Raw genomic sequence first — 13,755 nt, forward strand, 5'->3', positions numbered from 1 at the left:
CTACAGGTCCAGATGAAGTGTCCCTCTCTGGCATCCTTGTAGGCCCTCTTCAGATACTGGCAGATCCCATAAAGATTCCATAAAGGATTACCCTGCAGGAAAAGCCTTATTTTGCCAATGTTTGTAGCACAATTATAAACCAGAAGACGAGATCTACAAAGAACCATTGCTGTATTTCAGATCTTTAAAAATAATGTCTTGCATTTACCTGCCCCCATTATGAGCCCCGGTGCAGTGTCCTTCGTGTGGACTGTTCCTGACACATAGGGATTGTCTGCCCAGCGAAGATGGAGATGAAGGTAGCAATCAGGCTTGTGAGGAAAGAAGAAAACAGGTTTTAAAAATAATGGGTAACAGTTATGCTCCTACAATAATGAAAGCCCATTCAGAGAGCAGCTTCAGCAAACACATGTCTTCGTAGAGAAAGAGAATAGCTGTTTCCCATGGAGCCAAATCCCAATCTGAAATATCAGCCTTAGCTTTCTCATGAGAATCTCTGGCGATGTCTGTGTAGTGTGCCACTGTCTCAACAAAAAGATTTCCAAACTCAAAGAAGTCAGGATGAAATTATTGTATAAAAACCCCTTCTGACAAAATAATTGCTTAAAAATGTTAACCAACAGCAACAAGTATTGCATGTTTGTTGATCCCAGGCAATTGGTAAAATGATGATTAAAACCAACTGTTTGTACTGAAATTTCCTTTTTTCTCTTAGAAAAAGACCGGTATGAAAAATAGCATAAGGACTTTTGGACATATCCAATCATCTCTCCCTGCAAAGCAACTTACTACTTCTTGCTCTTTGTGCAGTGGCACTCAAAGGTTGTATCGCTCACAGCAACCTGACCAGGAGCAGGCTGCCAGCACTGCCTGCAAGCTGCTGCCACTGCAATCTTTGCACTTGTCTCTGAGCATTCTGGATTAGGCCCTGCAGGCTTGAACCATGTAGCACAGTCTTGAAGTCTTCAAAAGGGAGCCAGCAGCTCCAGCCATCCACTTCTGCTATATGCAGAGGGATCAAAGCTCTGGCAGTGGCAGGACTAAAAGCATTTATTTCACCCAGCAATGCAGAACTTGGAGCCCTCACGGCAGAGAATTGGTGAGAAAAAGACAAGATTTTCAGTACAGCCTCACAAATAACAAAATGTCATAGGTAGCTGCACAACTGAAATAACATCACCTTACAAAAGGAAGACCTTTTCATGCAGTTAACTGCAGTGTTTATTTCCAAGCAACTATTACAAGTTCCCTTTTACAAGGAGCCAAGGGGTTACCTTGGTTTAAGATTAAACAAAAATGTGAAAGAAAGATGAAAAGAGAAAAGGTGTTGGTAAGCTTCTTATATCCAGATGATCTGCCCCTTATCTCCAGGCACACATGACTGTTGTCATGATTATTCTGAACTGGGTTGTGTGGTTGACGCACAAGAAAAAATGTCTTCTTTGTGTCAAAGTGATCTAAAATACGAAATGCAGTGCAATGGAGAGTCCCAACCACTCACTCTACAAGATGACTGGACTAACTGGTTGTAAAACCACTGCTTCTGCAACACAAGTAGATTTGCCTAGATTAGTCTGGCTGGTAAACAGCACTAATCTTTCAGACTATTGGAACTACTGCACATCCTACCATACAAATAATCCTTGTGCACTTCAGAGAAAGGGTAGGGTGAAAAAAGCCACTTACGGGTTTGCAGTTTGTTGGTTTGCCATTCATATCGATGTCTGGAGGGTTTAGAAAATCCCAGTCACGGCCTTTGTTGTAGGTTATCAGAGTTGTAACTTTCCCATCAATTTTCTGGTTGGCCAAAAAGACTCCTTTTACACCTCTGACCTGAAGCACACAAGAGAGAGAGTTAATGACTGGCACATACACATTTTTTTCAACAAGGATTATCCCTGATTACTGCTCTTTTGTGCCCCTGAACTGTGTACATCAGGTAGTTTCTCCACTAGGAAAGCGAATGATACCTTAAAAAAAAATAAAAAAGGAAAGGAAAAGGATAAAAGTGAGAAAGGGGGAAGGGGAGGAAAATTACTGACAGATTTTTATTTCTATATGTATTTGAAAAGGATATACAGTTCATTCAGTGTCAGAAGGCTGATCCTGTTACATGTAATTTACACATTTAGCCTCCCTTCACCTGTTTAACCTCTGAGGGAAAAGAAAAAAAGTTTACAGGGTCTACCTTCTCTTGGGCAAACTTCAGTTATTTTATTTCAAAACAATCTGTATTAGAAAACTATTACAACTCAGAGTGTCAAAGTTGTAATAATTGCACCTTAGCATATTTAGTTCTAGTTATAATAGTTATTCTGTGTTAATATTCCACCCAATGGCATGAGATGAGATCTTGTATTAAATCTGGAGGTTTCCTTAAGAGTGCTCGTTTCCCTTGCAATTATTTATGAGGCTTCTTGAATTTTTGAGAAATACTTGACAATGTCTATCAACACATACACCATTTCCAACATAGCACAGCTCTCTAACCTGTTAATGTGTTGGCATGTAACCAAACTGAAGCATTCATTACAACTAAACGCACAAGATAGCCAACTCTTTGCATGACCAGAAATACTTGCCTCTTGCTGATGTGATTCATTCCTGTATTTACTATTTATTTTGTATTTTAAATACTTACCATTTCCCTTTCTTCTAACTACCTGTTATTAACTCCCTTTGATCTTCATTTACAAAAGTTTCCATTTAGGTTGAAGAGAAGGCATCCCTTCCAGCACACTACAGATATGATAACTATTGTTCATAAACATATGCTTTTTTCCTAAGGACGTGACCCAAATCTACAGAGAATAAAAATGTTCTGCTGGCTATGGTAACAGCCTCAAACGTGGAAATATGTATCAGTTTAGATAACTAAGCTCAGTACAGACATTTCAATACCCTGCGCTCTCATGAGCTACTTCTTCCTTAAACCCCATGTATGTGTGGTTGGCTTACTTATCGAGGATGCTGGAAGCTCAGAATCTCCTCCAAGTCAAACGAACTATAAAAATCAACTGCTTTGCAGTGCAGGTGAGAAAAAGAAGGGGAGGGAAGAAATGAGGAACCTGCTTTCTTTACTTTCAAAGCATTTTCATCTTGCTAGGGCTTTATTACACATTCTACCTTCCAGAAATGGCACAGCCATGAAGACGACTGAAAAGCCTGGCAGTTCAAACATTTACATGAGAGTGTAGACTTGGGGTTCGATTTCTGTGCATGTCTTTCTTCCAGTGAACACAATATTGAATATTTAAACAACAATTAGATCAGGGACTGCAGCTGAGGTTTCCCTCTTCGTTTGTGGGTGGCAAAACCAGTGTTGCATCACAAATAGTTTTGTTTCCTCTCTCTTTTTCCTCTCATTCTTGTTTAATGAATATTTAATAATTTCATATTATCATCAAATGGGAGTCGGGCTCAAATTTTTCTCCATTCCCACTCCCAGCTAACCAAGCACTAGTGTAACCTTTCCTCTCTAGAATATGGAACATAAGTGCTTGAATCTATCAGACACAGAAAGGTTAGGAAAAAATTTCTTCCAATGTCTCGGTTAACTTCTCTCACTGCTGCTCTATGAGATAAAAGCCAACCAGCACTTCAGCAGTTGTATTTTGAATGAAATGCTTGAAACAGTACAAAAGTTTCAGGCATCTATCTTCTGAGCAAGTTCAGAAGTATGTTTTACGGGGTGGTGCATTAGCCTAAAAACCAGTAACTAATATAAAATTATGGTGTGTAAAAAATAGCAGCTTTAAAATACCTCACCATCTCTGCAGAATTTTCTGTTATTTGTCCTGTGACTGACATACATACACGCCTGACTCTTTCTGTAAACGCTGCACACTGTATCTACCTTCTGGATTCAACTGTGATGTTGAGGCAGCCAAATGCTTCTGTACTCTTTGACTTAGCTCCCTAATCTAAAATTGGGAGATTAGAATCTTTCTACCAAGAAGGGAAAAGAGTGACATTACTAATAAGTTGCTATGGAAATGAAGACGTTTCAACCCTGTGGAATGTTCAGTTACTCGGATGAACAGTCCAGTAGCTGCCCAAGACAGATAAACACAAGGAAATTCGAAAGTATTTTTCTTTTGATTTTCTTTGGAATTTTGGATTATTTCTCAGAACACCTATTTTGCAAAACAGTGTCAGCTGTTCCCTAGTACTCTCAGAAAAGCACTCAGTACCTTACAAACCTATTTTCTAAACAGGTTTTCTGCTATGACTATGTAATCTGTGACACATCAATTGCGGTACTGTTATATTACTTATTTTACAGCCAAACAATATTCTATGTTATTGGTAGCAAGAAGCACAGTTCAGATGGCCAACAGTGTTTATTAGAAGCAGTTACTGAAATACAAAAAAATAGTGCTATATAATATAAGTTTGTGATTAAAATGTGTACTATTTGTTGTTTGGGAAATAAAGCATGAATAATGTGTACTGCAACTTTTGTAGCTCTTATCTATATGAGGAGTCACAGCAAGATCCAGTCTAGAAATATTACATTAGTATGCCCATTTTGTAAATATGCCTATATCAAATTTGTGACTGGCTCACTGTGGCAGCACTTGATACAATTTCAAGGACATGCTCCTTTTGCATGGTCACAAATTTCAAGGGCATGCCTCTTTTGGACAGCCACTTAATGCTTTTTCTTTCTTTTTTTTTCCGTGTTTGAACAAGTATATGGGAATTATTCCCCTTTCACACACACAACATGAAAAGAAATATGATATTAAAAAAGATAAAGCACATGAAAGAAAATTAATGCAGACAGGTAGAAACCTCTAAAAGATTTTATAGCAGGTGTACAAGTAAAAGATTAAGTGAAGTCAGCAGAAGATAACAAAGACGAACAGCACAAATTCTAAGTAGAATTATGCACTGATGGAAAGAGAAATTGTCAGCCGTTGTGGGCTGTCTCTGTGTTGCACTAAAGATTCCTCTTCCGAAAAGAGGATACTTGCATTAAAATGCCCAGAGAGAAAACCTAGACTAGACCGAAAAAAATCCCATCCTCAAGAACTGCAATGTATTATATTTATTAGCTATTTTGTACTGTGTAAATAGCCCATACATTACTTGTACATGAGTACTTGATCACATTCTAGTAAAGAAGATGAACACTAGTTGTTTATCGTATAAGCTATCTAAAGAAAGCTGTAGGCTTCCTTATTGTAAGCAAATATAAGTGTTCTCCTATAATGCAAATCTATTCCAAACATAGCTTTAAAAATTGAATTGTATGGCTCCATGTGTATTGTCTTTCAATTATCATGCGCACATTTTCTTTTTAATGCAACTCTACAAATAAATCCAGCACACACAATAAACTAGGATCTCTATCTTTTGCATTATCAAATATGCCCTCAGTAACATTATGAAATTCTGAAATCATCAGTGAAACTGAATTAAGTGAATAACTTTTGCAGACAAAAGGACAGCCAGGGGTGGCATCTCTGCACAAACTTATGTGAAATTACATGCTACATGTGACATAGGCAGTAGGGATCGCACCTTTTAGCTTCATACTGTGCAGAAGTGACCAGGAGCAAAGAGATGCTAACTAATGCTCTCAATAAATCATCTTGTGGGAATGTGACTACACACAATGTATAGCTTCTCTCATTAGGAACCCTCATTTATAAAATGGTAGAGTCCAGAAAATAATTGGTGATAATGATAAACCTTTTTGGTTTACTACAGCCATTTGGAAATAAAAAGCTCAACAAAGATAGAGGAGACAAAACGAGAAAAAACTGCTATAATTATCCCTCACCAAGAGGAGTCTAATTACAGCCATTTAACATCACTGTAAGCGTATGATTTGTATCCAAATAAATCTGGTGCACTTTTAAAGCTTTTTATTTCTTTTTGTTTTTTTTTTTTTTTAAACTAACACCAGGCAGATTAGAGTGTAACAGTGGACAAACCGGGTCAGACCGAAGATCTATTATTTTAATATTCTGATAATGGCCAGTCCTACTTGCTATAAGAAAGAACAGAACAAGAACAAATGTACACCTTATTATATTTAAATGTCATCATCAACAGACGGAATTGAGAACAGTTTGTGCTACTCTCCCAAAACACTATATTCTTCACTCTTTTACTTTGCCAAGCGCACTGATGTTAAAATACAAGATAGATTTGTTTACAGGAAAGTTTGTCTCATACCAAATGCTGTTGGCACAAGATACCTACTGAAAGCAAGTGGATTTGCTGTCCTGTATCTAATTTTGTCAGTTCTTCGCTTGATAGAGCTGACACATCGAGCACAAGGCTCACATGATCACTTTTTAAGACCCAACTCGCTAAAAAATGTGCTGCTCTAAGTCAGGAAGTGCACCACTGAGTCACCTAGAGGAAAAAAGCTCTATGTAGGCAGCTGTGTAACTTTGTACTTCAACAATAAATTGTGCTGCCAGCTTCACTTTTCAATATTTTGAAAAAAAACTCCTCAGCTAATTGCGGTTTTGCACATCCATGGAACATCATGCCAAGTATCTAGCTCCTAGAGCACACAGCACATTAGCAGGGCAAGAGGGAAACATGTTATTAGTAATGCACTACTGATAAGTCTTTTTATATTAAAGATAACTGCGAAAATACATTAATGTAAAATCTATTATACTCATAACCAGAATAAAAAGAATTTAAACTTCACACAGACTACACGCATTGGAAGAGATAAAGACCTACCTCCAGAATATCTATCAGGACATTCTCTTCTGGCTGCTTTGTGCTCCGGACGTTCTCCAGCAGGATAGAGTAGTAAACACCTTGCGGGTCAGACTGGTACAGATTGTATGTGTCTGTCTGGTACCATTCCTGAACAGCCACAAACACCTGGTTTTCATCCGTACTGATTATCTGTAAATCCTGCAGAAAAAATAAGACACAAAAATTTTATTTTTTTTTTTCATAATTTCTATTTTACAAACAGTAAGTTGGCCAGGAGAGTTTCATCCCACATGGTGGGATGAAACATGCATTTGAAAGTTAAGAGTAATCTCTCAACTCAATACTAATCAACATGCTGTATCCCACCACTCCAAGGTGGTCAGTCACTGACTTTTGGCTATAGGTTATAAGAGCGCAAAACAGCTTGGGGAAGACCAAAATGATGAATGTGAAAAAGCTGTGATCTGCTTTTCAGCTTTGACTTTTATGAGGAATGACTTCTTGAATTAAAGGAAAAAAAAAAAAAGAAAAAAAGGAAAAAAGAAGTAAATGGCTTTCCAAGATCTGGATGAGAGCCTGTGAAAGACTGCAACAACATAAACAAAGCTAACCTAAAAAATAATCCTCAGGTTCCTAGAGAATGAAGAACTATTTTGTCCAGGGTGAAGCATAACATAGAACAGAGGATCAGACATAATTTACAGCAGTTACACATAGGAAGCAGCATACATCATGCACACAGCTCATGTATATTGTAGTATATAAGGCTAATTCATCTATGTAGACAGATCCACTTAAATATGCAACAGTAATAGCATAAGAATCAACATTCTGCATTCATTTCTCAAGAGTTTCAGGCGTGGATATTGCAGCAGCTTGCTTTCAGTTTTCCCAGCTTCTTCACTCCAAACTTCTCAGACAAATAAATGCACAGCTGGGGAAAACAATTTAACACTAATATTAAACAGAAGAAATAAATCAGGAAGTAAGAACACTGAACTAAGCTTAACAAACAGAAGATGAGTTTGCAGTACGATATGGCAGCATAAAGGCAGATGTTCGGACCACATATGAAATGACGTCTAGTTACAGGGACTTAAACTTCTAAACTCTTCATAATTTTGGTGCTTAACCAGGACACTATATCCAGTTCTGTCACCTTATTAGTGGAAAAAATAACTAAGGCAAAGGAATGAATATTAAATAAAGCTATCAAAATGTCAAGAGAATATGAGTTTGGGAAAAAATTGGGGGATTTTTAAAAAAATAAAAAATAAATAATAAAAAAACCTTTATAGAACTCTAAGAGAGAAATAAAATAAATTCTATGAGAATCTAGTTAAGACTGAAGAAAATGTGAGTAACTGCAACACTGAATACTCGGCAAAGCATGGCAATCACACTTTAGGCAACGTGCAATGTGATTGACGCACTTAGATTAAAAAAAGACATAAATAGAAATAAAATAATACAATGGAAAAAAATTTAATATGAACAAAAGCTGGCTACTAAGTAACTAATCATTTAGTTAAATTTATAGTATTTGTACATGTGACATCTCAAAGAACCTAAATGAAGTCTCCTATCAATGACAGCTCTATGCTGTTTTCAGACTTTCATGTTGAACTATGTACCAGATATTTGTTTAGCATTCCATGAATAGTTGCTCTTTTCTTGTACTCAAAAATTACTCAGAAGCAGAAGTCTGATAGAAATGTCTGCAAAACACATCAACTGATCCCAACAGGTTTTTTGAAAAGCCTCTTAAGTGTATAGAATGCTTCGTTTCCTGCCTTAAACCAGGGCTATATGAGGCCGGTAGCCACACATTACACTGCACTTAATGCTGAATTCATCTCTTCTTTTGCAGTATGAGAAAACCTCCCCTGATTATCGAATAAGTAAGGATGGAAGTGAAGCAGAAAGTCAAAAGAAGAAATAAAGAAACAGCTATTTTTTAATGTGAAAATCTCTGTAAAACCCCTACTCTAATGCGATGCCAGGAGCTTTCAGCAAAATTACCAGCTACGTTATTATAATAAAACATTTATACAGTACCGTAAACAAATGCAAAACTCCAGTGAATGGCGCTTTCCTTGCCCCAAGCACCAGCGGTGGCAGAGGTGAGAGCTGCCAGGATGGGAACAGTTTTGGTTCTCATATCTCAGGATGAGGTAGGAGCTGCTGAGCCAGCGGAAGCAACGCACAAAGAGCCAAAACGTGTGGTGCAGAAGGACAGGAAGATTAATTCTGGAGGCATCAGGTGAAGGAAAGAGGGGTTGGACTACAGAAGTTTACTGCAGCAGATGACAGTTTAGTTCTCTCTTGGCAATGACTGTTACCAATAAAGAGGTTTGTACATGCAAACTGTCAGATGCCAATTTTTTCCTGAGGCAAGAACATAACAGATCCTGGTTTTAGCAAGTGAAATTGTCCTTCATGGTCTTGAACTTTCTTCCTTCCATTCAGAATTTACATTTTCAGATTTCCATTTCAGCCTTACCACTATTTTACTTTCACAATGATTTCTTTTCTCTCAAGAAGCAAACCAGTCCTACCTTGCAATAATCCTGCACAACACTTTCTGCCCAGTCATGATATAACCCTCTTGGAAAATTAATTGACAAAGTAAAGAAAACTGCAAATTTCATGCCTGATTCTTAAATTTAACTTTCAAAATCCTGGATGACACGGACTGCTGAAAATTTAGCTAAAGCAAAGTCCTGTCACTCTTGTATAATTCTTATCCTGGAACAGTGAATTTAAAAAGAGAAAGAAGAAATTGACTGACAAATACAGAGGCCATGTCTTCAGTGTGCCAAGTCCAATCCTTCAGCCCAGCTACCCAATGCTCAACAGATGACAAGCACATGAAGATGGGATGTCAGCAAATATTGCTAGATAGAATTTACTGTCACTAAAGAGTTAAATAGCAGGGATATCTGAGAAAGAAGAAATATCTTCACAGAAGGAATGCAAGATTTTATTGCTTTATCTAAGTCATGGTCACAGATACTACCTTAAGCTGTAATCTCAGCAAATCCTGTAAGGAAAACATTTATTCTTTGGTGATTTCATGCTTGGACTACCGCAATTGCCTTCTTGCTAGGCTTCCTGTTTTTTCTCTCCACATTCTGCAGGCTACTGAAAGTCCTGCTGATCATCTAATTTTTCTGTAATTATGCCATTCATACATGATTTATCCATATGCATTTATAAAGATCTTCTTTACTGATGTGAGAGATCTTCAGGATTTGGAACATTCCTTACTGTCGCTACTCAGATTTTTATTAATCTCCAGACTGCTTTTTTTGCATACATTCAGTATGCTTTCCTTTCATTTCCATGCTCAAATCAGAGAGTCTGTGCACTTTCAGGTGCCCCAAGAAAGCATAATTTTCCATATTTGCTGTAGCAAGCATGTTGTTTCCTCTCTTGCATGCCCATTCCTCCATGGACATCCTTTCTCTCATTTCTACTGCTTTACCTTTGCTCTGTCCGGTCTGCCATGTCTTCTCTGTTCCACATCTTGCTGCCCAAGCATCCATTCCCTTGCCATTCTCATGTTTCTCTTTTTTTTTCTCCCAAGCTCACCAATGGCAATTTGTGATTCCCAAATACCAGTATTCTCCATTTACTTTATCTCATCTTCTCAGACTGTAAGCTTTTGTACAGTTCTGAAATGGTACTAGCTGTATTGTCCAAAACACCTTTTTTTGAGTAAATGTATCAGAAGCACAACAGATGTAAGCACTCAAGGCTGTGGAGTCTCAGCCTTGACCTCCAAATGCACCATATTTATACCCCTGCAAACTCTTCAGTACATTCAAGCTAACCGGATGGCACATATCCCAGAGATAATCTTCCTAATCTTCCTTGTCCGGCTGAGTAAAACAGTGCAAGGAGAGAAATCAATGAGTTACACTGTGAAGAAAATACAAGTTCCTTGAACCTACCTTGGATCAATTTGTACGACTGGGGATCCATACAGCTGCTACAGCTCAGGTTCACTGCCTACTGCCATGACACAGCCCAGCAAAGGTGTATTTCTCCTGCATCAAACACCACTACTACCTGTATTTCTATTTTCTTCCCCTTTATTCTTTGTTCAACAGCCATTCCAATGGACTTTCAGAAGACTGGATAAGTAGTCCTGCTACAGCTGCAAACTGCTCTTCTGCCTGGCACAGAGGAACAACTTTAGCCAATGCCTCAAGAGTGGCAGATGGCAGGGGTGGTGAAGGGGCTACCCAAGCACAGGAAGAGTTCTTGGGAGACTAAGAGCCTTGCTAAATGAGCTCTCATAGCCTCAGTCCTTCACAATCATCACACGGCCAAAGCCTGGAGAGAACTTTGCTGACAAAAGGGCTGCAGGAATCTCTCCTGCTATTTCTGCTGCTAACAAATGGACCCATTTAAAGAATCCTTGAAAAAGTGAGAGGGAGCTCGACAGAGAAGGGAATACATGCTTCAAAAGATTGATGGTTATTTAGGGAGAAAGAATAAAACTGCTCAAAATATCTTCCTCTTGAAAGTGTTACATCTATTATTGAACGATACAGACTACTTTGGAAGAAAACCTCTGGTTCAAACAGTGACGTGTATCTCAGACTTAAGGCAAGGAGGAAGTGGGCTTATTTCGAGCCCCTCAGAAGAGCACTAAGTGATAATCAAATAAAAAGCGTATATGTAATTGAGAAAAGGCATGTACAGGAGATTCCTATTACCATGAATATATCAAAGACTAACTTATCTCTAAGGCAATAGGTTTTTCTCACTTTTTATTTGTGTTTATTTTCCCCCCTGTACTCTCTCTTATCTTGCTTACCCCAAAAAATTCATGGCATTGCCTATTTCACAAGATTGAAAAGGCATACAGAGATTGAAATAGATGAAGGAAGCTTTTTACACACTATGTTTTCAGAACTAAACTTTCTGAATTGCAGTAGGATAAAACAGACAATAAAGCTCTCACATTAAGATTTTGTAGCTGGCATGAACAAATGCAGAATCAATGAATGCCCTGTATCAGTTTATAAAAGGAGGTCATTATCAATGCAGTTTATTTACAGAGGTGTGACGAAGACTCAGAATAATTACTCAAAATTCCCTCAGTAAAACTACTACGATTTGTAACAGATTCCTTGGTTTGGTCAGCAATTTTGTTAACAAATTTTTTGCTTAAACTCTCAGAATGAACTAATTCCCAGTTTTCCTGTGGTCACATGAGAGCATGACTCAACATCCTGAATAAGGACCAGAACCCAATGTACTCCTCCTTGTCCACACCACACTTCTGCAGGATAGGGCAATCAGAGCTGCAGGAACTTTTGTGCAATGCAAATGCGATGACTCTCTGCACAGGGCTGCAGCCTGTGCTGCTGAGCAGACCTGCCTCTCCAAGCAGTGGCAGCTGAACCCTTGCTCCAGTTTGAGAACAACCCAAGGGGGAATGCTGGAGGTCCCTGGAACACTCCTGCATGCCTAGCCAGCCATCTGGACACACAGATGCAATCCTGATGTTCTTAGCTTGATTTTTGTATTCCCTTCCTACAAGTTATTAACTTATAATCTAGTTTTAGCTGCACAGAACAATCAATCTTGGTGACATGGAACGTAGTATAAAAAACAATTCCTTTCTTAAAACAGCAGCTCTGAATTTTCTCTTCTGTTTTGGGGAGCATACAGGCAGCCTTTAATATATTTTTATCAACCTTTGCTACCAGCCTGCCTGGCAGCAGCCGGCACCTGACTCCTGTCAAATTCAGGAGATAGCTGTGTGATGCGATCTAGTGTCAGTATTGAACATGTTACTAAAAAAAAAAAATAAATATAGCTCTTAAGAGCTCTTTTAGCTTTTAACAGCACAGAAAAAATCTAAAATATAACAAAATTAATTGGAATTCTGTTCATTATATGGTCACCAGCGACTGCCCTCTGTACATATACGGAGCGATGATGTGTTACAAGAAAGGTGATCTAAGTGGCACTGCGGAGCTGGAGCCTAGTAACTTAGCACATGTAAATCTTGGCTGGAAGCAGCTTTTAGCAGCCTTCGATTCACAAGTAAGGAGGCCTCAAGGTATGTTTGAAGACAAACATTTATCCCTTTTCAGGATTCTCGTTGGGAGTACATTTGGAAAAATACAAACACAAATGCAAATACAAACAATATAAAATGACTAAATAATTTTTTTGCAGATTTTCAACCTCTTCATATTAAAAGGAAAATGAGACATCAATAATGTTTTCTAATTGCTCAGTCTGAAAATGTTTATTCTATCTCCATATGTAAAATCACCATGAAACACATCTGTGCAGCAAAAGAATAATATCTGAAGAGCCCAGCACTGTTCCTTCAGGCTAGAGCCTGGTGTTCGAGCACAGCTCTTCTGATGTCAGACACATCCCTGACCAGCCTGTAGTATCTTCTGACTTTGCTACAGTCTTCCTTCCCTGTTCATAATCATTGCGCAAATACTCTGGTCAGTGACATGAAGCACTTTACAGAGACCACTTGGAAAGAGATTTTTTGAAGCCTCATTCAATGCTTCTGAATAAAATTATATATAGCCTATATCAGATCCACTGGTTAGGCTGTGTCTAATACTTTAAAAACCCTGAAACTCAGTTCTTTCAAAAGCTATTGGCTTTAATCAGTCTTAAGAAAAAAAAAACAACTTTGTAAATTCTTTTATTCTGTTTATCTCCTACCACCATAAAAGTAGCAACTGCACAGTCACGTTTTGTAGCTGTACTCCTTATGTGCTGATATCCAGCTTCTTTGCAAAACTTCATCAGTAATTTGCTCATATGAATCTTTTCCCTTCTGTTCAAATTGGATTGGAAGATACATATCTATTGCACTCAGATGATTCTCACCGAAGTATGATGTGATGAGAAATTTCAGAGCTGTGTTCTTATTTAGTTCAGTATCTGAAATTTCTGCTGTAATGTGAAGGTACCAAATCACGTACAAAAAAAAAAGTATCTTTTCAGAAGAGGTTAAAATCTCTTAGATTTACCACTGCTCTAATAGATGTCTGGCTTCCAGGCCCT

General features: G+C 38.1%; 1 protein-coding gene across 8 annotated transcripts in view; it reads right to left on the minus strand.

Moving 5' to 3' along the window:
• Positions 1-13,755, minus strand: part of SORCS2 (sortilin related VPS10 domain containing receptor 2) — a 548,756-nt gene that overhangs the window by 78,156 nt on the left and 456,845 nt on the right. For all 8 annotated transcript variants that reach the window (XM_030491464.1, XM_030491462.1, XM_030491463.1 and 5 more), the window contains 3 exons: positions 6,715-6,894; positions 1,687-1,833; positions 209-311 (listed from right to left, as the gene is read on the minus strand). In XM_030491464.1, coding sequence (XP_030347324.1) covers positions 209-311; positions 1,687-1,833; positions 6,715-6,894 — 430 coding nt within the window. The remainder of the gene's footprint in view (positions 1-208; positions 312-1,686; positions 1,834-6,714; positions 6,895-13,755) is intronic.

This window comes from Strigops habroptila, chromosome 7, assembly GCF_004027225.2.
Source record: "Strigops habroptila isolate Jane chromosome 7, bStrHab1.2.pri, whole genome shotgun sequence".
Classification (NCBI taxonomy): domain Eukaryota; kingdom Metazoa; phylum Chordata; class Aves; order Psittaciformes; family Psittacidae; genus Strigops; species Strigops habroptila.